We start from the raw sequence: 22,958 nt of genomic DNA, 5'->3' as shown, positions 1-22,958 counted from the left end.
CCGTGCTTAGGTCCTTGGGGTGCCCAGGGGACATTTTGAAGGTGTTGGTGGATTTACACACAGATAATGAGGCGTGTGTGCGCAGTGGTCCTGGGGGACACTGCACGGCCTGTTTTAAGGTCGGGTGTGGTGCACGACAGGGCTGTTTGTTGGCCCCTATTTGGTTTTGTCTTTATATTAATGGTCTTTCACTGGACCTTTCTAGTATTCTGGATGACTTTTTAGTTCTGGGGGGACAGGGTTTCCCCGTTTTGGCTTATGCAGATGACACAGTTTTGCTAGGCAGAACCCCCAGAGCATTACAGGTCTTGATTAATGCCTATACAACCTTCATGTGCAATCTGGGTCTAAAAATCAATACCAAAAAAATCAGCAGTGATGGCATGTGTGGGTAACAAACAGTCTGCACCCATGAAACCGATGCTTTGTGCCGGAGAAACTATACCCCGAGTCAAGGTTTTTGACTATTTGGGAATCAGCTTCTCGGGAGCCCTAACTGGCAGGGCCCATGTGGCCAAACAAGCAGTGAAAATGAGCCAGCAAATAGGGGGCATTTATCACTTTATGTCCAGGTGTAGAGGTCAGCCTTTGGAAGATATAACTAAGAGCTATGGTGCCCAAACCCTGGCCGCTACACTGTATGGTGCCCCCATCTGGGGTATTCAGAAGGCAGCGGAAATTCAAACTAAAGTGAACAAATTTAAGCAATTGTTGGGGCTCCCGAACTCCGCAGCATCCATTGCATTACAGAGAATTCGGAATGGAGTTTTGGGAGGACCAGTGGGCGCTGGCCCAATCTTATTTTGGGTTTGGTTGTGGACTAATGAACATGCCTCCTTCTGTCATTTTATCATTCGGACTGTATTGGGCAGAGCGGGGTGGCAAAATGTCCCATGGCTTGCTTACATTTTTAACGCCCTTGGAGAGGTCAACCTTAGTGCGCTTTTTCCACCTGCAGCACTAATAACTAAGGTTGAGGGGGCCCGCCACAAAAATGTGTTGGGAGAGTCTGTAGCGAGAAAAAGAATACTTTTAGAGTATGGTAATAAAACTGGCCAACTCCCTACCAGTATTAGTAGGCTCTCTGGAATCCAACCCTATCTAACCTGGAGCCCTTATAAAAAAGGACAGGTGGCTAATAACAAGGGCACGGTTTGATTCCCTTCTTCTGAGAGGGAACACATCCAACTGGAACGGATTCCCAGATTCCGCCGGCTGCCCGGTCTGTGGTCATTACTGTGAAGATATGGCCATTTATTGTTCTTTTGTAATAGTTATTCTGGCATCCGTAGAGTAACCCTGATTCCTGCCCTGAAGAAAACTGAGATCGGCACTATAAAGTAGCACTCATCTTTCTTCTGAGTGAAGACATCTTTACGGCTTGGGCTTTGCTCACTTTTTTTAAAAGAGCTATGTATTTTAGGAAAAGTTTGTTGAGGCTCCAGGGTGATGATAGCCACAAATGAGAAATGTAATTACACTTTTAACATATTTTGTAATGATTGCTCACACAAACGTTGGATTTTATGGGCAAGGGATTATGAAACTTGTATCTTTTTTATCCTGCTGTGCCTCTTTTTAAGAATGCTCTTAATTGTTGTTTGCATTGGATTTAAGGTATCACATATGATTTATGTGTTCCTTTGTGTGTAACATTGAGCCTCATTACGACCCAGGCGGTAAGTTACCGCCTGGGCCGTGACTTTACCACCATGGCGTAAACTACGTTTACGCCATGGTGGTTGGCGGACTTACCGCCCCATTCCGACCTTGGCGGGGCGGTAAGTCCCCAATCCCCATTTACCCTTCCCCATTCCCATTTTTGCCCCATAGGGCATAATGGGAGTGGGGAAGGCGTTAATTACGCCACCGTAAATTACGGTGGCGTAATTAACTCCATGGTCCCTTAGCGCCATGGATTTTAACACCTGCTAAAAGCAGGTGTTAAATCCGCCATGGCGCTAAGGTACCTCGTACTCAGGCGGTAAGGGTCGGCGCTGTTTACGCTGCCGTAAACCCCTTACCGCCTGGGTCGTAATGAGGCCCATTGTGTTTTTTTCTGTCGTTCGATGGATTTTTCTATCCGAATAAACTTGTTTGACTTGACTATGTACTTACAACTATATATGAGTGTGTGTGTGTGGTGCATGTAAGGGGAGTAGCTAGGTGGTCGGGTCGACGTTTCACTGGGGTATGGTGGGTGGTGCCTGGGCACCCTTCACAAAAAAAGGAAACAGATTGACTGAAGATTGATCAAAGACCAAATTGTACATTGTCAAAAAGCAGTCCACATAACCACATAAATCCATTGGTATTCAATTCAGCCATTGTGCACACTTTTCTCATATACTTCTACATCGAAAAAAACAAGATGTTTCTTTCTACTGTTCAATTGCGTTGCACCTTGCAGGGAAATACTGTTACATAGCGTGTAAACCTCAAGGTTATGGTAGAAACCATTCAAACCACTGATAACTCAACAGGGACCAAACAATGTCATATTTATTGTGTATGCAAGAGTAGGCCAGGCCTTCCAGTTTGTGGTTTAAATTTGGTTAATTTTCTGTGATCTAGAGCCCAGCTTCATAGTAGCACAGAATAATAACTGTGAGATCACACATGTATATGTCTGTTATCCAAATCAAAGCTTACGAGATGTCAACAGTTACAGTTTTTCCTCTCTCAACGAAAAGTAAGTTTTCACTTCCAAGCAGTTAATCTCACACCAAGAAAGATTAGCACACAAAGGGCATATAATCCATTAAGAACTTTAGGTAAATGCAAAGCAACTGCCTGCAAAATAATGTTGAACACATGCAACTTAACCACACCATTTTAGGGTAACAGAAGAGCAAAACATTGGGCCTCATTATGAGTTTGGTAGTAAACAGGCAATACATCCATCCAATTACCACCAAATTTGTTTACTGTTACTGCCACTCCGTCTTGAGGCGTTACCACAGGACTATGAATGGTGGAAAGGACTGCACTACCATTCGGAAGCCTTGGGGCAGCAGGAATTATTTGATCTTACAAAGTACTGTGATTTGATCCCAGGCTATTTGGGCATTTTTAGCTATGTGTTGTAGAAATGATAGGCTTCTGTCCACAATGAACCCAAGAGATTTAGCTGGGTTGGTGAGTATTGGGGTTAATCCGCCCAAGTGTGTTTCGTTAAGCCATCCGTTTGAGTGGGATCCTGCATGGCTGTATGTCTTTGAGGACAAATTCTATATTGATATGATTAAGTTCCATGTAGGTGCTTGACATCCATGTTTGAATTTTAGCAAGGTATGCTCAGAGCTAGCAAATGTCCTGGGGAACCTTACCTTTTGGGTATAGCTGAGTGTTGTCCTCATTTTGGTGTATTCAGATGTCAGAGTCAGTTAATGAAATTATATGAAATTATATTTTATTTATATTGCGCTCGTACTCAAGTGTTTCAATGCACGACCAGGCAAAGGGAGGGGAACAGTGGAGAACAAAAACAACAATTTTACTAGGACCAGTGACAGCGTGCAAGTGCATGGGAAAGGGAAAAGGGGCAAAGTGCATGGGAGGGGGGAGAAGTGGAAAGTGCGGAACAGAGGAGAGAACAAAATAAACAGTAATACGTCAAATAAACAGATAAAGGCAAGTGGTAGTGCAGCCAGCATGTAGCAAAGTGCTAGGTGTGTCAGATAGGGTGTATCTGATAAGTGCAGATGAAAAGTGGGTGGGGGAATGTATGGGTACAGATACAGACCCCAGTGCAAGGGGTGGCCTGGAGACAGTGGAGGAGGGAGGCAGGTTGAACAGGTACTTGGGCCCGAGGAACAGAGGGTGGCCAGGTGCACAGTGCTGAGAGAGAAGGCAGATCAGCAGGGGAGAAGAGGGGCAAAACAGAAGGAAAGAGGAATGTCTTGAGCTGCTTCCGGAACCAGAGAGGGTTCTCCTCATGTTTCAAGGCAGCAGGGAGGCTGTTCCAAAGGGAGGCCCCAGCCAAAGAAAGAGCTCTACCCCCAGCTCGTTTCTTTGAGTGAGTTAGAAGAAGAGGAGTGAAGGGCTCGAGAGGGGAGGTATTTACAGAGGGATAGTTGAAGATATTTTGGACACAGGCCTCAGAAACCCTTGTGGACAATGCAGAGTGTTTGAAATTTAATACTTGAATCTACTGGGAGCCAATGAAGGGATTTCAGAGCTGGAGAGATACGATCCCAGTGCTTGAGGCCAAGGACAAATCTAGCAGTCCTGTTCTGGATTAGTTGTAAAGGGTGGAGAGTGGGGGCAGGTAGATTTAGAAAGAGGCTGTTATAGTAGTCCAACTTAGAAAGAACCAGAGCTTGAGAGACAGTGAGATTCTGGGGGAAGGAGAGGAAAGGCAGAGTACCTCTAAGGAGATGCAGTAAGAAGTTTGATTTTTCGGAGACGTCAGAGATGTGTGCAGAGAAGGAAAGTGTGGAGTCAAAGATGACCCCGAGGTTCTTAGCCTCGCAGGTAGGGATAGGAGGAGGGCCAAGGGAGGCCTCCCAGAGAGTGAGGGGAAAGGATAGTGAAGGAGGATCTCAGTTTTGTTGGCATTTAGGCAAAGATCGGCACACCAATTTTGAATGGTGATCAGGCAGTCAGAGATGAGGGAAGGAGAGGTGGTGGCTGAAGGAAGCCTGAACATGAGTTGGATGTCATCAGCGTAGCACTGGAAATTTTAGCAGAAGATGGAAATGCAGTAGGCGAGAGTTGCCAGGTATTGGTTGCAAAGCCAAGGCGAGAGGTTAGACCCTCCCGTAACACCACAGGTAGAGAGGAAGATAGAAGATAGGAAGGACCCAAGTTGGACCTCGGAGGGTCGATCAGAGAGGAAAGAGGTCAGCCAGGCCAGAGCCTGATCAGTGATGCCCAGGTTATCATGGAGACTATTGAGCAGGATGGTATGACTCACTGTAGCGAAAGCAGAGGAGAGCTCAAGTAGGATGAGGACAGCAGAAATGTTGGAGTCATGGTTGTAGAGCAGGTCTTCATGGATGTTCAGGAGAGCAGTTTCCGTGCTTCTGGCAGCTATGACGCTGGAATGGTGGTCATGGAGAGAGCAAACAGAATCGGAATGAAGGTTAAGCTGAGAGATGGCCAGCTTTTCCAAGAGCGTACCCAAAACAGGAGTAATGGAAATTGGGTGATAGTTAGCCGGACAAGAAGGATCAGCTGTGCGTTTATTGAGGAGAGGATGCACAAGGGAGTGCTTCGAAGGGTAGGGGAAAGATCCAGAGGCAAAGGAGAGGTTGCAGAAATCGGCAAGGGCCGGAGCAAGGATATCAATGTGGTCCTTAATAGTTTTCGAGGAACAGGGATGGATCTGTTTTGATGAGGCTTTCATAGATCGGACTTGTCTAGCGACCTCATCAGGGGAGAAAAGAGGAAAGGAGGAGAAAGAAGGAGGGAGGGTAGCTGAAGGAGGGTTATCAAACTGAGAAGGAGGGGGGAGAGGAGGGGCAGCAGAGCAGAGGGTGGACAAGATGTCCTGGGTTTTAGAGATAAAGTGAGAGGAAAGGTTGTTGCAAAGAGCCTGGGAGGCGAGAGGAGGGTTGGATGGGTGGAGACTGCAGTAGGATTGGCCAACTCCTTACAGAGTTTAAAGGGTTCGGCTGAGTTGTTAGATACCGCAAAGACGCAGGCTTGAATGTGGACTCTCTTCTTAGTGCAGAGAGAGAGTCAGTATTGCCTTTGGAGCAGGCAGCAGGCCAGTTTGTCAGAGGATGAACAAAACGCCCTCCTTTGCCTCTCGGCTGACCTACACTTACATTTATGTGTAGCTAGGTCAGAGTCATACCAAGAATTGCACTTGGCTTTGGACTTCAAGCGGATCCTCATGACAGGGGCAATGACATCAAGATTAGCAGAAATAGAGGAGTAGAGCAGAGACAGGGCTGTGTCAGGGTGTGAGTCAGCCCGTGGTGGAGGAGGGGGGTAGAAGGTGGCAGCGAAAGCCTCGAGTGTCACACGCTTCATGGGCCGGATGTCGAGAAGGTGGGTGCCAATCTTGGGGTAGGCTTGGCTTGAGGGGAGGAGATGGAAAGATGAGATGAGAGGAGGCAGTGATCACTCCAGGAGAGTGGAGTGGTGACATGAGTAGAGAGGGGGAGCCCAGAAGAGATCAAGAAATCAAGTGTGTGACCAGCAGAGTGAGTTGGGCGGGATGGGAGGATAGATGGAGAGAGTGAATAGCAGAGTGCAGATGAGGGACAGGTAGACTCAAGATGGATGTTGAAGTCACCAATAAGGAGGAGTTGAGTGGTTGAAGCAGGGAGGGAGGAGGAGAGGTTTTCCCACGCAGAAAGAAAAGAGGTCAATTGACCAGGGGGCCGGTAGAGAGTAGCAACAGTAAGCGAGTGGCTAGGAGAGAGAGAGAGCCTGCAGACAAGGTATTCAAAAGAGGAGTAAGTCTTAGTGGGGATGATTGATGCAGGAATCCACTCAGGGAAGATCAGGACAACACCCCCTCCGGGCCGGGTGGATCTGGGGGCGGAGAGGATCTTGTAGCCATCAGGGAGGAGAGTGTCAAAGCTCGTGACAGAGCTGGCCGTGAACCAAGGTCAAGGTCTTCTAGGAGATTGCAGATGTCAGAGGAGTGTTTGACAGCAGAGCGACAGTAAAGAGTGGCAAGATGAAGAAAGTTGCCAGCCTTAAAGACCTTCCGGGGAGGGTACAAATGAGAGGTACACCCTGCAGAGGTGTGGAGGGGGCTTGGGATGAGGGAGAAGAGGAAGGAGAGGAGGGAAAGGTAGCCAAGGGAGGAGAGTAGGGGACAGCTGGAGATTAGAGGGAGTTGATAAGGTGAGGGAACTGCCTATCAAAGAGGAGGAGATTAGCCTGAGGGCCTTGCACCATGACAGTGCCATTTAGGTAGACATTAATGATGACTTTAGAGGAGTCGAAGGAAGCCATGAGGATGTCTGAGTGGGTGCCACCATTAAAGGAAGAGGAGGAGACAGGACAGAGCACAGAGATCATATGAGGGGTCCAGAGAACTGACAACGGAACAACATAGAACCCTGGGGGACACCACAGGCACCGAGGCAGTGTGGAAACTGCAGAGAACCCATCTGGATAGCCTGGTGTCTCCCAGATCAGCATGAGTAGAACAATGATTTGATAGTGCCCGCAAATAACATTCTTTATGTATGTTGGTGACTGTATGCATCTGGCTAGAATAGGTGTTGTGTATTTCCATTCTTAATGCATCCCATTGACCTGTAGGAAGATATGCTTGTCTCTTCCACTTTGGCAATATACAATTGTATTTTGAACTTTCAGCTATGCATTGGCAGACTTAGTAATGTGGAATGATCTTTACTCTCACCATATGACACAAATAAAGATTCCCACACTCTCATAATTATGCACCTTTATCGTGTATTTATGACATATCATTAGATTGAAATTATTATTTTGTTATACAGTATGTCATATACCTTCTACAACATACCTAAAACCATTATTTTGACATACACCTGTGTTGTAACATTTAATCTACCGTGAACATTTTCAATGTGAGCAATTTGTTATTTTTACTGCATTCATTTGTTAACATGCCACTTAGATAAACTATGCAAACGTTCTGCTTTCAAATCTATGTGTCTCACCCCTTGCTCACAATGTCATTTATCATCGGATGCGTTTTTATAATTTTAAACCTCTGTGATAAAAGGAAAATCTTCCACTCAACTTTACAACAGGCTATTTATTATTGCTTTGGTACCGTAAAGGTTAACAAAACTCTGTTTTATGTCAAATCTGACACAGCTACAATTAACTGCATAAGGCACTTTTTTTAGTAATCTATTTTATAATCCAGCATACAAAATGATTCTCTTGTCTGCCTGCCGCTTCGAGTTGGATGGAACGTCAATTTCTCCTCGGTCTTCTGCCTCCCCCGCATTGGCTGCCAGGACAGACTCCTTAAAGGTTTATATAAACCAATAAAAAAAAAAAAAAAAATCACATGACAGTCCTAAACTCGTCTCGAATGGCCCAATGCCCACAAGTTGGTACCGGAATCTCCAGCCACAGCAGTCAGCAGGCCCAAAACACCCCTCGAGCACCTCTATCTACCCTCTATACATTATCCTTTACTTTTTTGCAAACTCTATGTGATGTCACATGCTTCTACCTCGCTCCATGCAGATATTTGGAAGGTTTTCCTCGTGGGACAATTCCATGCTGCCTTCGGAATTTCTTAGATATATCTCTTTTGCTTGCCCTCTTTTACTTGGTACAGAACTGTCTTGTTTCTCCCAAGATTCATCAGGCCACTTTCCCCAGCACCTATGAATCTTGATTCACGGAGCGCTACTATTTACGTTTATTTTTTGCTTGGATTTTCAAAACCCCTGCTGTGTTTATGCACCAATGGAAATGCTAGCACTTGTGTGGCCTATATAACTCTGACATTACTATACTATACTACCATTCTACTTCTGCTTATGGTAATGGATTAAGGCGCTATATAAATAACACATCATTATCATTAATGCACCTACAGCGTAGATTCTGTACGTCATCATACATTTTCTTACAGGCCCAGAACTACCAAAAACATGTGTGTTCAGACCACTCATGGAAAACCAAACTGCACAATTCTGAAAACAGACCTTTTGCAAAAAGAGATCTGAAAACACATGTTCCAAGTATCTCTTCCTTTGCAGAACCTTTGTTAGACATAACTCATGCCACAAGTTTAAAGCTGCATTGGTTGCTGAAGAACTCCAGCTAGGTGAATCCAAAAAAACATTCTTTCACAGGTTTCAAATTGTTCAGAGCCTAGTATCTGTAATGCCGAATTTAAATGACAGTGTACGTGTGTGTCTCCTTTAAGAGCCGGTGACGAGGTACGTCATCACGCTCTCTAAATAAATAGGGTGTCATGTGTCGGCACCGGCACTGTTCGCACAGAGCCCTAGAAGCAAACTGGCATCTCATCTCTGTATCCCTTATTACTAACATTGGTGACAATGGTCTAAGCCCACACTGTGCTACGCCGGTGCCGCCTGCTCCTGCCCGCCGGCGTTCTAATTAATCTCCTTGCACTTCTGAATAATTGATGACCAAGCGGTTTTCGAGCAACACAGATGATTAAATGAAGGGGAGAGTGTAAGAGGAGGTCTCTTTGAGTATCCCCTAGAAGTTGGCGATAAATTTCTGGTGGGCTCAAGATACCCAAGTGGAAAGTTGACCCTTCCTCACGAGCCCCATCCCTTCCAGATGGTGGATGTCAAAGGATCCATGATAACAGCGTCTGATGACTGAGACACCATCTCAAGGAATTCTATTTTCTTTAGGAGTCTTATGGGCTTGCTCTCGCTGCAGCACAGTCGAGTGGCACAGGGCAGGAGAAGTGACCCTCCGGGCCGGAGAATGGAAGAATGAGGTGAGGGCGTAGGGGACAATGGCCCTCATTACGACCCTGGCGGAAAGTGACTGACCGGACCGCCACAGCGTAAATAGCGTTTCCGCCATTGCACGAAGGAGCAAAGTGCGGCCCATTCCGACCCATCGGGCACGAGCACCACGGCATGGCGGAAGTGCAAAGTCCGCGATGGCGGAAATGACCCCAAAACGGCCCACACCGCCGCCGTACGGCGCCCTAGGTGCAATACCGCCACCCATCACAGCGGACACCGCAGTGTGCGCCTACCGGAAAGTACGGTGACCGGAAATATACGGAAACGGAAGTTAAAACATGGGCCTGGAACGGGAAACATCCCGCCGTACACCTATAAAACCACTAAAACCACACAACCACTAAAATCACTACCCTGAGACACACCCCAACCCGTCATCCACCCTAGCGAAACCAAGAAAAATGGGAAAAGTAGCGAAGAAAGCGTGCGACCGCAAGCGGCAGGTCCACTTCTCCCGTGAGGAACTCACCGTGCTAACAGAGACCCTCCAGGAGAATGCTGCCGTCGTCTTCTCCACGCAAATGACCAGGACGGCACTTGCAAACAAGAAGGCCATATGGGCTCTGGTGGCACAGCGGGTAAGTGCGGTGGGGACCGCACCCCGCACCCCACAGCAATGCCGTAAGCGATGGGACGACCTGCGGATACGCATCCGCAGCATACTCTCTGCCAACCGCAACATTGCCACAGCCACCGGGGGAGGTCCTGAATCACCCATCAAGTTGACCCCCTGGGAAGAAATCTGTGCCTCCACCATCGGAATGGAGAGCATAGAGGGAGTCGGAGGGATGGAGAAAGGAGTGCAGACATCCGAAGATTCAGGTAGGTGGGCCAAATAAAACAATGCCAAATCCACAAAGTCCATCCATGTGAAGTACCATGCGTCCACATAGTGCAACAGAAACACATGTCCAGGAGAACGTCCACACACATCGGCCTGATAGCGCACGTTAAAACCCACAATAAATACATAAATAATTAAAAACCCCTAAAACACGCACTACACGTGCAGCAGGCACACCCTAACTGCAGGCTGCCAGACAACTGCACCCTCACTCCACACACAAATGAAAGCACCTCCAAGGCCCCGACCCAAATCACCCTCAGGTACCACCCCAATGCATGTGATACAATGCCATTCCAATTCCCACAGACCCATCAATAACCCTCGCCCTCCTTTACTCCACCACAGGGTCCGATCCAAACGACGAGCTCCAGGACACCCCTACCAGCACACCTGCAAAGAGGGCCAAGACCAACGGCCAAAGACCCTCCACCTCAGCTGCACGCATCAAGACACGGCAGCAGCACAAATCAGGTGGCAGCACAGAGGAGGGAACATCAACAGGCACCCCAGCAGCCAGCATGCCCACACCACCACCACCACAGGTCCCCCCAACGGATGCCAGAGAAGGCACTGCCTCTGGTGGCAGCAGCGCCATAGGTGACACCCCATTGATGGCAGCATGCTCGGACACAGAAAACGGGGATGTCGAAGTCAGATCCATCCATGACCTGTCCCAATCCCCCTGTCTGTCCCATCCCGTACAACATGAGGATACCACGCAGGGGCACCCACAAGACGACGACTGGCCATCCCCCACAAGCCCTGTGGCAAGGCAACATGAGGACAACAGCCCCTCTGTGACACCCCCGCAAATGGCCATGGCCCAGCAGAGGCAACAGTCCCTCGACCAGTTAATCGTGCAACAGCAGCAACTGGCCACGCTCCTCAAGGACCATGCCGATGAATGTGGGGGCACTAAGGCAGACATAGAAACATCAACTGAGACACTTAGGGCAGAAATTGAGAGAGGTACAGAGACACTAAGGGCACAAATGGAGAGTAGCACCGAGAGCCTGAGAGTCCAAATGGAGAGAAGCACCGAGAGCCTGAGGGGGGAACTGCATGCGACGTCCAAGGACGTATGTGCCGAACTTGCCGCAGTGCGCCGTGTGCTCACTGAGCTCTCGCAAACCCTTAGGGACATGCATGGACGTGAGCAGGCAGAGACATCATCCGTTGCAAGTTCCGTCCAGGGCAGCCCCCAACGTAGATCTGGGAGGAACCTGCGCTCCACAGGCAGGGGTGCCCCTGATACCCGCAGAGGGGGCTTGCAATAGCGACTGCCCACTGACAATGAGCATCTTTGGACACTGGTGTTCGGGGGGGAGGTAGGAGGGTGGAGGGGGTGTGTTGGGCTCACTTGGGTGGCGGGTCGATAGGGTGTTTAACATGATATCACATATGCCATCAACAATGCACGATCAACCAATGAGATGTGTGGACAATGATCTTTGTGTACTAGGCCATCATAGGCGTACAGTCCATATTGTGCATGTCCCAGACACACACAGTGCCACGAGTCCCGTGTCCATGTATCAGCCACCAGGCGTGAGTGCTAGAAGCATACATCAATGAGATGCTGACGAATTTCACGGGCCTCCTGTGCCTCGGGGACTCCTTGAGGTGCTGCCACATCCCCACCCTCATCATGACCATCTTCAGGTGCATGCAGTTCTGCGTCAGGGGGCATGGGCACATTTCTACGTACGCACATGTTGTGTAGCATGACACATGCCATGACCATCTTTGCAACCTTCTCATGGCGGTACAGGAGTGCCCCGCCAGACCTGCTGAGGCAGCGGAAACGACCCTTCAGTAGGCCGAATGCCTGTTCAATGACTACACGGGTACGTGAGTGGGCATGGTTGTAGTCCTCCTCATGCTGGTCCCGTGGGTTCCGGACTGGTGTGAGGAGCCATCTCTTCAGTGGATATCCAGCATCACCTGTATGTGGACGAGAAACGTATGATGTGGAATGCCATTGCTACGTACGCACACCCCCCCCCCCCCCCTTCCTGCCAGGGCATTGCCGAATCACATAGCCCACATTATCATGCATGTAATGAGACTCACCGAGTAGCCAGGATCTGTTCCCTGCGTGTCGCTCCATGTAGCGTGGTATTGTAGAGTTCCTCAAGACCATAGAATCATGGGTTGATCCAGGGAATCTGGCACAACAATGTGTAATGATCCTGTTGGAGTCACACACCATTTGTACATTCAGGGAATGAAATTGTTTTCGGTTGCGGTACTGGGCCTCCATGGCATGTGGGACGACCAATTCCACATGGGTGCAGTCGATGGCACCAATGCAACCCGGTATGCCGGCAAGTGCATGGAATCCCACTTTTGTGTTCGTAATTTCCTGCTCCGAGCGTGGTAGGGAGATGTAGTCGTCTGCGTGCTGCAGGAGGGCATCGAGCACTTGCAATAGTGTCCGTGAGAACAGTGGCTGAGAAATGCCATGCAACTGTCCGACTGTGTGCTGGTAGGTGCCTGTGGCCAGGAAGTGGAGTACAGGCACCACCTTCAGTAGGGGGGGGATGGCGGTTGGGCTATCTATCAAGCTGACAAGGTCAGCCTGTGTCATGGCCACAATGGCGGCTATGGTGTCCCGGTCCAGACGGTAGAGGGTGTGGATCTGCTCATCAGTGAGGTTGAACGGATGTGCACAGAGGCGTGGGATTGCGGGCTGCCTGCGTGGTGGTAGTGGCTGTGCTGGCGGCCCTTGCTGGCCCTGCCTTGGCCTCCTCCTCCTCCTGCGTCTCCTCCGTGCGGCCGGTTGTAGTTGGTGTTCGTCTTCTTCTTGGAGTTGGAGTACTTGCAGTGCTATCAGGTCCCCCAGGGCCAACATCGCGAGTCCTGCCGGTAGCATTTCGGTGTGGTTGTGGGAGGAGACTGGCTGTGCAATTTATGTGTTTTCAGGCTGTATGGCCTCCACCTGTGGTGATTCATTCCACCTGTGCAAACTGCTCTCCCCTTTGGCCGAGCACGTCCCGCGCACAACGCTGCAATTCGGGGAATGGCATCTTGCTATTGCAATCATGTATTTGTACCCGATGGCCGTGTAACATTGGTTGACATGTTCATTCTGCTGTGGTCCCATTGTTTCACATACTATCTGTGCAGTCGCGAACATTAAATTTCTATTCTGATTTGGCCCGTGTAGCGTTCTTCTTTGCAAGTGATGTGGCATATGCCTATTTGGGGAGCGATGTATTGTGAGGAGATCTGCATTGGGTTCCAGCTTCGGAGTTTAGTTGCGTGGTACTGTACTGGACGCGTTTGCCTACGAAGCCCGTGAGGTCAGGGATGGGGGCTGCCAATATGACTGTTTGAATGTTGTCATGCTCAGGGGCGGGGGATTGGGTTTTGTGTAACAGATGCCGGTCAGCCAGGTGGATTGGTGGAATGATGTGATTCTCAGAATATTGCTGGTCACAGGTGCCTGTGTTTGCGTGCGTTTCTTGGTGGGGGACTGTGGTCATGTCCATTGGGATGGCTTCTGTATTCGTGCCATCAGCTCCCATTGGCCCCTGTTGTGTTTCTTTTGTTCGTTGGCATGCATGGGTGACTTGTACATTTCAATGGTTGCATTGTGACTTCATTGCACCTACGGGGAGTTGGACTTTGTGGGCAGGGAGCGGTGTACAGGCACTCAGTGGGGCCGTTTACGGTTGATTCGCGATGCCGTACTTCTCACCATGGCGGTATGGTACATTCCGCCATGCTTGATGGCGTTAGGTACATGTCCGCTAGGGTCGGAATTGGCGTACCCTTGCGCCATGGTGGTGTTTGCGGTTTGGCATGGCGCGCGCGCGCGTGCTTGGTGTAGTTAGCGTTGGCGTTCACTACGGTGTCGCTAATGGCTTCGTACTTTGCGGTGACGGGTCATAGTCGCACCGAGCGCTATTCGATGGCGGTATTGCATTTCCGCCATCGTTTTCCGGATTCCGCCAGGGTCGTAATGAGGGCCAATGTCCCTTGCATTGAAGGTGGGGAAAATGCCCATGGTGAACAAGAAGGAGGTGAAAACAGAATGGAAAGCATGATAGGGCCAGGACCAAAGAGAAGATACCCACTGAGTGAGTCGAGACCAAATACCTCCATCAGTATGAGATGACCGGATGATGACCAGAGGGAAACAGCCAGGGAACCTTGTGGAAAATGTTATGTTATCGGTTGTGTTTGGTTTTTCAATTGTTATGGAAAAGGAGTATGTTGTGTGTCTCTTTTAATATCCTTGTCACTGGGTATGTCACTGCACTCTCTAAATAAATAGGGCATCACACATCGGCACGGGTAGTGCACGAGCACAGCCCAAGAAGCAAACCGATGCCTCTGTGTCTGTTATTACTAACAATGTGCATATTGACATTTCTTTTTTGTAATGTAACATACCCACATTGCTGTCTGTTACTGCAGCTTGCAAATGTGTGGCCTGCTATAATCCCTTTAATAAACGTCCTAATTGTGTCACCCACGAACCCCAAAACACATATATCACCTAGTGGCTCATACCTACAAAACTCAAAAGTTCTATGATTGTTAAATGCAGCATAATATACTGTTGGGTACACATATTATTGCCACTCTTTTAGACTCTGACTCCTAAACAGTGGTTAATGCACATGTCCCAGATCATCCTGCGTTCCCATGGCCAAATCATGCTTCTTGTTAAGTTGCATTAATATTCTGCCCACTCACCATTTGGTGATTACCAAAGGGGAGAATTGGACATCTTGAATTGTACTAATGTCCCAAACTGGGTCCTTACTGTGTCATTTAATTCAATAATATCAAAAGTGACTAACGTCATTGAGGCACGATCTGATTGAATGAGGCCCATTTACTTATAAAAAAGAAGAGCCACTCTTCCCCTGAAAAAAAAGTACAGGTTTGGCATTGATGCTTTGTCTGGCAGATCAAAGCTTGACTTCTAACCTGGTCACCATCCAACTGAAAACATTTCTCACGACTCATGACGACGACATGGATTAGTGTTCAAGGCCTTATATGGAAACTGGCCTGACTTGGAGTTCAGATGATCGTCGGGCCATTGACAAGGGCTGCATTGAATTGGTTGCAATCCCATGTCTGCTATTGCCTTTGGGAGGTACATAGGTTTCTAATGGATTACAGAGCATGCTAGGTGTCCCTGTACACGGGGGAGGAGGAGGAGGAGGAGGTTGCTTTTTCGTGCAGAACGAGATTCATACAATCACAATAATGTACATTGGCCCTCATTACGACCCAGGCGGTAAGGGGTTTACGCCGGCGTAAACATCGCCGACCCTTACCGCCTGAGTACGAGTTCCCTTAGCGCCATGGCGGATTTAACACCTGCTTTTAGCAGGTGTTAAAATCCATGGCGCTAAGGGACCATGGAGTTAATTACGCCACCGTAATTTACGGTGGCGTAATTAACGCCTTCCCCACTCCCATTATGCCCTATGGGGCAAAAATGGGAATGGGGAAGGGTAAAATGGGGATTGGGGACTTACCGCCCCGCCAAGGTCGGAATGGGGCGGTAAGTCCGCCAACCACCATGGCGGAGTTGGCAACTTAGCGCCATGGACCATGGTGCTAATAGCGCCATGGTCCTCCGCCAAGGTCCTAATGAGGGCCATTGTGTTTGTTGGTCTTGCTGCTCTATTTGATCCCTTAATATGCTCAGTATCATTACAACTGTCTCTTAATGTAGAAAGACTTTAAAGAATGCAACATTTTGAAACAGTAGGGTGTTCAAAAATTGAAGGTTTTAAATCAGTTCAGATAATTGAAAACAATTTTGCTTTACTTCTTCTGTTTGGGACAATGCAAAATACCCACGAGGACCTAATTAAAAAACGTTCAGTTTTTGACTGTTTCAAAATGTTGCATTTTTTTATAAGTCTGACAGTTTGGCACAATCCTTATGCGCCCCACCCTTGTTTTTTCAAAATTACTGTACAGTAATGGACAGACACAATACTAGGGACATGACTGCTGACGACTATTTGCACCATAGCTCTCATCGAGTTATTCCCCTAAAGGTTGACCTCTGGCTGCACCCTCACCCTGTATATGTCTCTTAATGTATTGCCATTAGCGTATTCATGATTTTTGAACTGTGTTTGTTGTATTGCAGAACTAGAGCCAACAATAACATTTCTATTAGGGCTACTTAGACAAAGACTCTGTGTCGAACAGAGCATCATTCTCAGACGATTGTCTTGCACAAGACTAAGGGCCTCATTACACGGTAGGCAGTGAACCATGGCGCAATTAGCGCCATGGTTCATCCCGGTAAAATACCGGCACCACCTTGGTAGAAAGGGGAATTACCGCCCCATTCCAAGGTTGGAGGGGCGGTAATTCCCCCTTCCACCATTGCCCTTCCCCATTCCCATTTTTGCCCCATAGGGCATAATGGGAATGTGGAAGGCGCTAATTACGGCACTGCAAATTGCGGTACCGTAATTAGCTCCCCGGGTCCCTTTGTGGGTTGGTTTTTAACGCCTGCAAAAAGCAGGCGTTAAAATCCCCAACCCGCAAAGGGACCTCGTAGTAAGGCGGTAAGGATTTACCGGTACCGGTAAAACACCGGTACCAGTAAACCCTTACCGCCTACCGTGTAATGAGGCCCTAAGTCTTTGATTTTGGGCTTGACCCAGTGACTAATCGTCTTAGTTGCAAGACTTAGTACATCCAGCAATTAAGAGCAGTGCTCTTCCGCAGACCTGCACAAAGATACAATCTCAAAACAGGATAGTTGCCCCCAATTTTTAACATGATATATTGGCGGACTCAGGCATTAGCCATTTGTGTTTACTACTCAGAACATGTTTTCAACATTCTGCTAGGTCTGTTGCAGAAGGAGTAGCACATTTCATATTCAGGTGAATGAATTTGGAAATTGTCTCCTTTGTACTTTATTCATCCTCACCAAACAATACTGGCTAATTGAGGATTATGCTGGAAGTAAGGAATCCCAATGTAGATGGTCAAGATGGACAACACATATTGGCATTATTCAGGTTCTATTGATTTTTAGTAGATCACTCTCCACATCCATCAAATTCAAACTGCTTCCTTTTCTTGAGGGGGCCAAAGGCGCAGATCTCAAAAAGTCCAGCACCCTAAATCTTGGTTAGCAGGGGAATCTTCTTGAATGTGGTTCCTAAGATATTTAAAACCCTACCATCGACTGCCAGAACCAAGCTAGCATCCACAACTTTCAAGCAGTATGCAAAGTCTCGTTTTTTTAATTATTGTTTTCTTTTATTCTAAATGTACTTAGTTAACCATGTGTGTGTATCACATATCGATTACCCTTGCATGGGGGCATTGTATATTAACAATGAATATATCTGTTACTCTAGATGACACACATATATTTAAGTTACATGCTTCGAATTGAGGATGGTGTCAAATGTAAATTTGAATAAGATCACTACATTGATGTTTTCACTTTTTTGCATGATTTAGAAATCCCCAAATGTGTTGAAGGTTTCGCACTGGAGCCCTTCATATAGTCTAGCTTAATATATTGGCTGATGGGGCCATATCCAGCGGTGGTTTGTGCCCAAACGTTGACCTTGATTGCCAATGAGGAGGGCTATTGCATTACATTGTATTTATTTTTATTGTGCCTATGTGTTATAATTATGTATTCTAAGTGTCCTTTTTTGTATCTGATATGATATGATATGATATGGCATTTGTAACGCGCCTATACACAAGTGTTTCAAGGCGCGACGAGGCAGGGGGGAGGGGAACAAGGGGAGACAGACAACGATCCTACTAGGCCAGGTGTCATTCAGATCGCGTAAGTGCAAGGGTAGAGGGGACTGGTAAAAGTGCAAAGGGAAGGGGAGAGGAGAAAGTGCAGTACATGGTTAGTAGAGTACAAGATAAATAATAGGGCCAGCTGGTGGCAAGTGCAAGGTAAGTGCCGGGAGAAAGGGGCTGTAGGATACAGAGACAGTCCCGTAGTGCAGATAGGCAGTGCAGGGAAGAGTGGCTGGACCAAGGACCGAGATCAGTGAGTGGCCCAGTTGCAGATTCAATGAAGGTTCAGTGATTTTAGCAGGGGAGAGAGGGAGAGAAAGCGGAGGCAAAGAGGAAGGTTTTGAGGTGCTTCCGGAACCGGAGATGGTTCTCCGCAAGTTTCAGGGAGGCAGGAAGGCTGTTCCAGAGGGAGGCCCCTGCTGCGGAGAGAGATCTACCCCCAGCTTGTTGCTTGGAGAAGCGGCTGACCCTGAGGTAGTTGGAGGTGGATGAGCGAAGAGCTCAAGAAGGAAGATATTTAGGAAGAGAGAGTTGAAGGTATTTTGGCCCAAGGCCCCAGAAGGCCTTGTGGATAATGCAGAGGGTTTTGAACTTACTCCTCGCAGCCACTGGGAGCCAGTGTAGTGATTTCAGTCCTGGAGAGATACGGTCCCTGGGCTTGAGGCCAAGGACAAGTCTCGCGGTCCTTTTCTGGATGAGTTGCAAAGGGCGGAGAGTAGAGGCAGGAAGATTTAGATAGAGGCTGTTACAGTAGTCCAGCTTCGAGAGAACCAGGGCTCTGGAGACAGTGAGCTTCTGGGGGAAGGAGAGGAAAGGAAGGACACCTCTGAGGAGGTGCAGCTGATAGTGTGACTTCTTAGAGACGTCAGATATGTGAGGAGAAAAAGAGAGTGTGGAGTCGAAGATGACCCCGAGGTTTTTTGCCTTGCAAATAGGAGCAGGAAGAGGGCCAAGGGAGGCCGGCCAGAGAGCTGCAGGGAAGGAGGGAGTGGGTGTGCCGATAAGTAGAATCTCAGTTTTACTGGCGTTAAGGCAGAGGTCGTTGGCGGCACACCATTCCTGGATAGTAGAAAGACAGTCAGAGATGAGGGAAGGGGAAGAGGAGGCCGAGGGTAGCCTGAAAATGAGCTCGATATCATCCGCGTAGCACTGAAAGTTGGGACAGAGAGCGGCGATGCGGTGAGCAAGAAGTGCCAGATACTGGTTGAACAGACAGGGGGAGAGGTTAGATCCCCGGGGGACACCACAGGTAGAGAAAAAGATGTCAGAGAGGAAGGAACCCAGTTGGACCTGGGAGGGTCGATTGGAGAGGAAGGAGGTCAGCCATGCCAGAGCCTGACCAGTGATACCCAGGTTATCACGGAGACGGTTGAGCAGGATGGTGTGGTTGACAGTGTCAAAGGGAAGAAGAGAGGTTGAGCAAAATGAGAACACAAGGGGTGTTAGAGTCAAGGTTTGAGAGCAGTATCTCTCAAACTGTATCATTCCTTTTGTGTGGCAGTGCCTTTAGGAGATGGGAAGATATAAGCAGTGTGTTTATGTAAATTAGCTCATAAGGTTCAGTGCTTGCCTCTGACACATGTATCCAAACTAGTGTGCAGGTTTGAATCCCTGCAGCGATGACTCAGCGGTTCATCGTTCCAAGCTTGGTAAATTTAGTGTCATTATATTATGCACTAATAATTATTACACTGCTTATGAGCATGAGCAACAGAGCAGTAACTTCTATAATAATTATTATACTGCTTATAAGCATGAGCAACAGAGCAGCAACTTCTACAATAATGATTGCACTGCTTATAAGCACTAGCAACAGAGCAGTAACTTCTAAAATGATTATTACACTGCTTATAAGCAGGAGCACCAGAGCAGTAACTTCTATAATAATTATTATACTGCTTATAAGCATGAGCAACAGAGCAGTAACTTCAATAATAAATATACTGCTTATAAGCATGAGCAACAGAGCAGTAACTTCTACAATAATTATTACACGGCTTATAAGAACTACTATATCATATTAGATACTATAATTATTACTCCTGCTAGTCACCTTTGATATCTTTCTCCGAAATATTCTTCTTGGACACTTTATTGTATTACTTTTTTAATTTACAGGATATTTACTTTCGCGTAAAGCTAATGCATATCTTTTTGTGCTTTATTTACTCTTTTCAAGGGAGGCGGCCTTCGCGGTGCACTCGCAGATGGGTTATCAGCGGGTAATGCATTTGTATTTGACGACGAACACGAGGCGAGAAGGTAAAGTAAAATGTACAATAACAAGTGGAGACAAAGGTGTTAAGCATGTACTAAACTCATAGGTGATGGAGTGAGAATGGTGAACCAAGTAAAGCAATATCTAAAATCGTAGGCCACCACTGCTGAAGTGGCCATGCAAAATAGAAACAAGTCAGTGCCTGTTGTAAGGTTCCAAAGTGTGTGCCAATTATATCTATGTTTATAAAAGTGAACATTTGTGGCTGGCTGGGTTTGTGGCAAAACGTTGTTCCTTATGCAAGTCCACACCATTTCACTAATCTGCACCAAATATCTGGACATTACTGGTGATATTTGGACACTCCATCCCTTTCCCCGGATTTCAGCGCATGTCAAACTGTGTGGGTTTGCGGCTTGGTGAAGCGTTGTTCCTTATACCATTCCACACCATTTCACCAATCTGCACCAACTTTTGCATAGTTAGCTGGTAGGACCCTCCAGACATTACTGGCTAAATAACATTTAGACACCCCACCCCATGGATTTCAGCAAAACTCTAAATTTGTCAGTGGGTTTGTGGCTCGGCGAAACATTGTATCTAATACTATTCCACACCGTTTCAACAATCTGCACCAAATAGTGCATAGTTACCTGTCAGGACCCTTCAGCCAATACTGGCAACATGACATTTGAACACCCCACCCTGTTCTCCAGATTTCAGCAAAAGTCAACAATTTGGTAAACAGTTGAATGCTGTAATAGAGATCCTTCACTTTTGCACCCTTTATTCAAGACCTTTGTGGGGTATTGTGCGCCAATTACCAAAATGGGGTGTGAACGATAGGATGGACTTACCCTTGTTTGATTATGATTCCATCTTAGATGTGATTGCGAAGATTAGTACTTCCTTAGCCCCAGGGCCTAACAAATGTTCAAACTTCTTGTTTAAAAATGATCCGGAAGCTTGAGCAGCAACTTTAACAGTATTGTTTAAAAGTGTGGTATGTGTGGGCCATTTATCCTTGTTCCTGGTCAAGAGCACATATAGTACCTATTTATAAAAAAGGAGCTCGAACATGTCCTCTAAACTATAGACCCATTGCTCTTTTACATGCAGAAAGCAATTTGTTTGCCTCTATCCTGCCCATCTTGAGGCATGTGGTCTGGGGGGTTGGAAGCTTAGAAAAATGGCAAATTGGCTTTTGCCCACATCTGGTGACTTCTTTGAATGACTTAATTGTTAAAAGCATCCAACAGCTTGCGTGGGAAGAAACATATGAATCAGTATTCATACCCTCTATTGATTTAACAGTTGCTTTTTGACGCAGTGGACCGGGAACATTTTGGGCAAAGTTAAATCAGTGGGGTGTGCCTCCTGGTCTCTTAAGACTTAAAGTGGGCCTATATTCACATTCCATTCAAGTACAACTGAATCAATCTGGTACCCTTTCCCATGTGATTCCGATGTTTCGCGGTGTGCGGCAGGGATTTGTTTTGACTCTCTGCCTTTCCAATCTCTACTTATTGGATATAGGGGACTATCTGAAACCTGCAACCTTTGTTTCACCGAAATTCACCACCTAAGACCCATTTGGTTGTCCTACGTGAATGACTTTCTGATCTTTGTACTCCGATAGGACTCCAAAGAATAATTGATACTTTCTTTGCCTATCTGCACAAGCATGCTCTCCAGATTAAACCGGAGAAGACTAACATAATGCAATGTTCTCTGGGTAGAAGACAAAATAAATGTCGATGGCTAGTGGGATCTGCCCCGGTTGAGAAAGTGGACTCTTTAGTTTATTTGGGATTCTTATTACAATCAAGGACTGGCCTAATAAAGCTTCGGGAGTGGCTTAAGACCTGAACATTGGCACTAGTGAATCAATTAGTAAGGGTAGACTTGCGTTATGGTAAATACACCATGATACTGATCATAAAATACTATGAGGGCAAAGTTGTCCCTAAGATACTTTATGGTCTGGAAGTTTATCCCTTGCCTATTTTGGACAAACTGCCACAGTTGGAAGCTTTGATCTGCAGAAGGGTTTTGCAAGTCTCTAACTCAGTCCCAATCGACACAATTAGATACAACCACACTCTTGACTAAACACTGGTTCTAGCCTCCCTTGACCTTTTGCTGTTCCCTTTCTGTTGTTTGTCCATTGTCTTGTTTTGTGTGCCCAGAGGCCCTTGGACGAGCGGTGGGTTATAAGAATTAAAATAAATAAATAAATGAAGTTAGGTATAGAATCTCTGCAAGCTAAAGCACACTGGAAGATATTATTGTCTTTGACAAGAAAGATTCTATCTCTTATTTAAAGATCTGGAAATAATCTTAATGTCCAGAAAGTGTAAATGGTTGGATCAAGTTTATGATTTCTATAGTGACCTTTGGTTACAGATCAGTAGTTCAGTAGTTTACTTACAGGACAACCCTGGTAGTATTAAAACATTATTATATGAAAATGATTGGTTTTAAACAATAACCAAATTGCATGCATATGCCTCTCTAGTCATCTGCAGGGAGATCATGAAAAAAAGGGGCACTGGCCCCCTTTCTATCTATTCACCCTGCCAAACCAGTAAGGCATGCTTTTTTTGTGCTTTCTTTGGAACCATCCTCTGATGAAGCAGATCATGGTCAGATTAGGGTATCTGAAGGCTGAACTGATTGATTGTCG

General features: G+C 47.0%; 1 protein-coding gene across 1 annotated transcript in view; it reads left to right on the top strand.

The window, feature by feature from the left end:
• LOC138511076 (trichohyalin-like) overlaps window positions 1-22,958 on the top strand; it is a 3,831,204-nt gene that overhangs the window by 215,137 nt on the left and 3,593,109 nt on the right. Inside the window, exon 3 of the mRNA XM_069626576.1 lies at window positions 20,234-20,316. Within this exon, the coding sequence (XP_069482677.1) occupies window positions 20,234-20,316 (83 nt within the window). The remainder of the gene's footprint in view (window positions 1-20,233; window positions 20,317-22,958) is intronic.

Source organism: Ambystoma mexicanum, chromosome 6p (genome assembly GCF_040938575.1).
Source record: "Ambystoma mexicanum isolate Mex_15411 chromosome 6p, UKY_AmexF1_1, whole genome shotgun sequence".
NCBI lineage: Eukaryota > Metazoa > Chordata > Amphibia > Caudata > Ambystomatidae > Ambystoma > Ambystoma mexicanum.
This window is presented reverse-complemented; position numbering and strand designations above follow the sequence as displayed.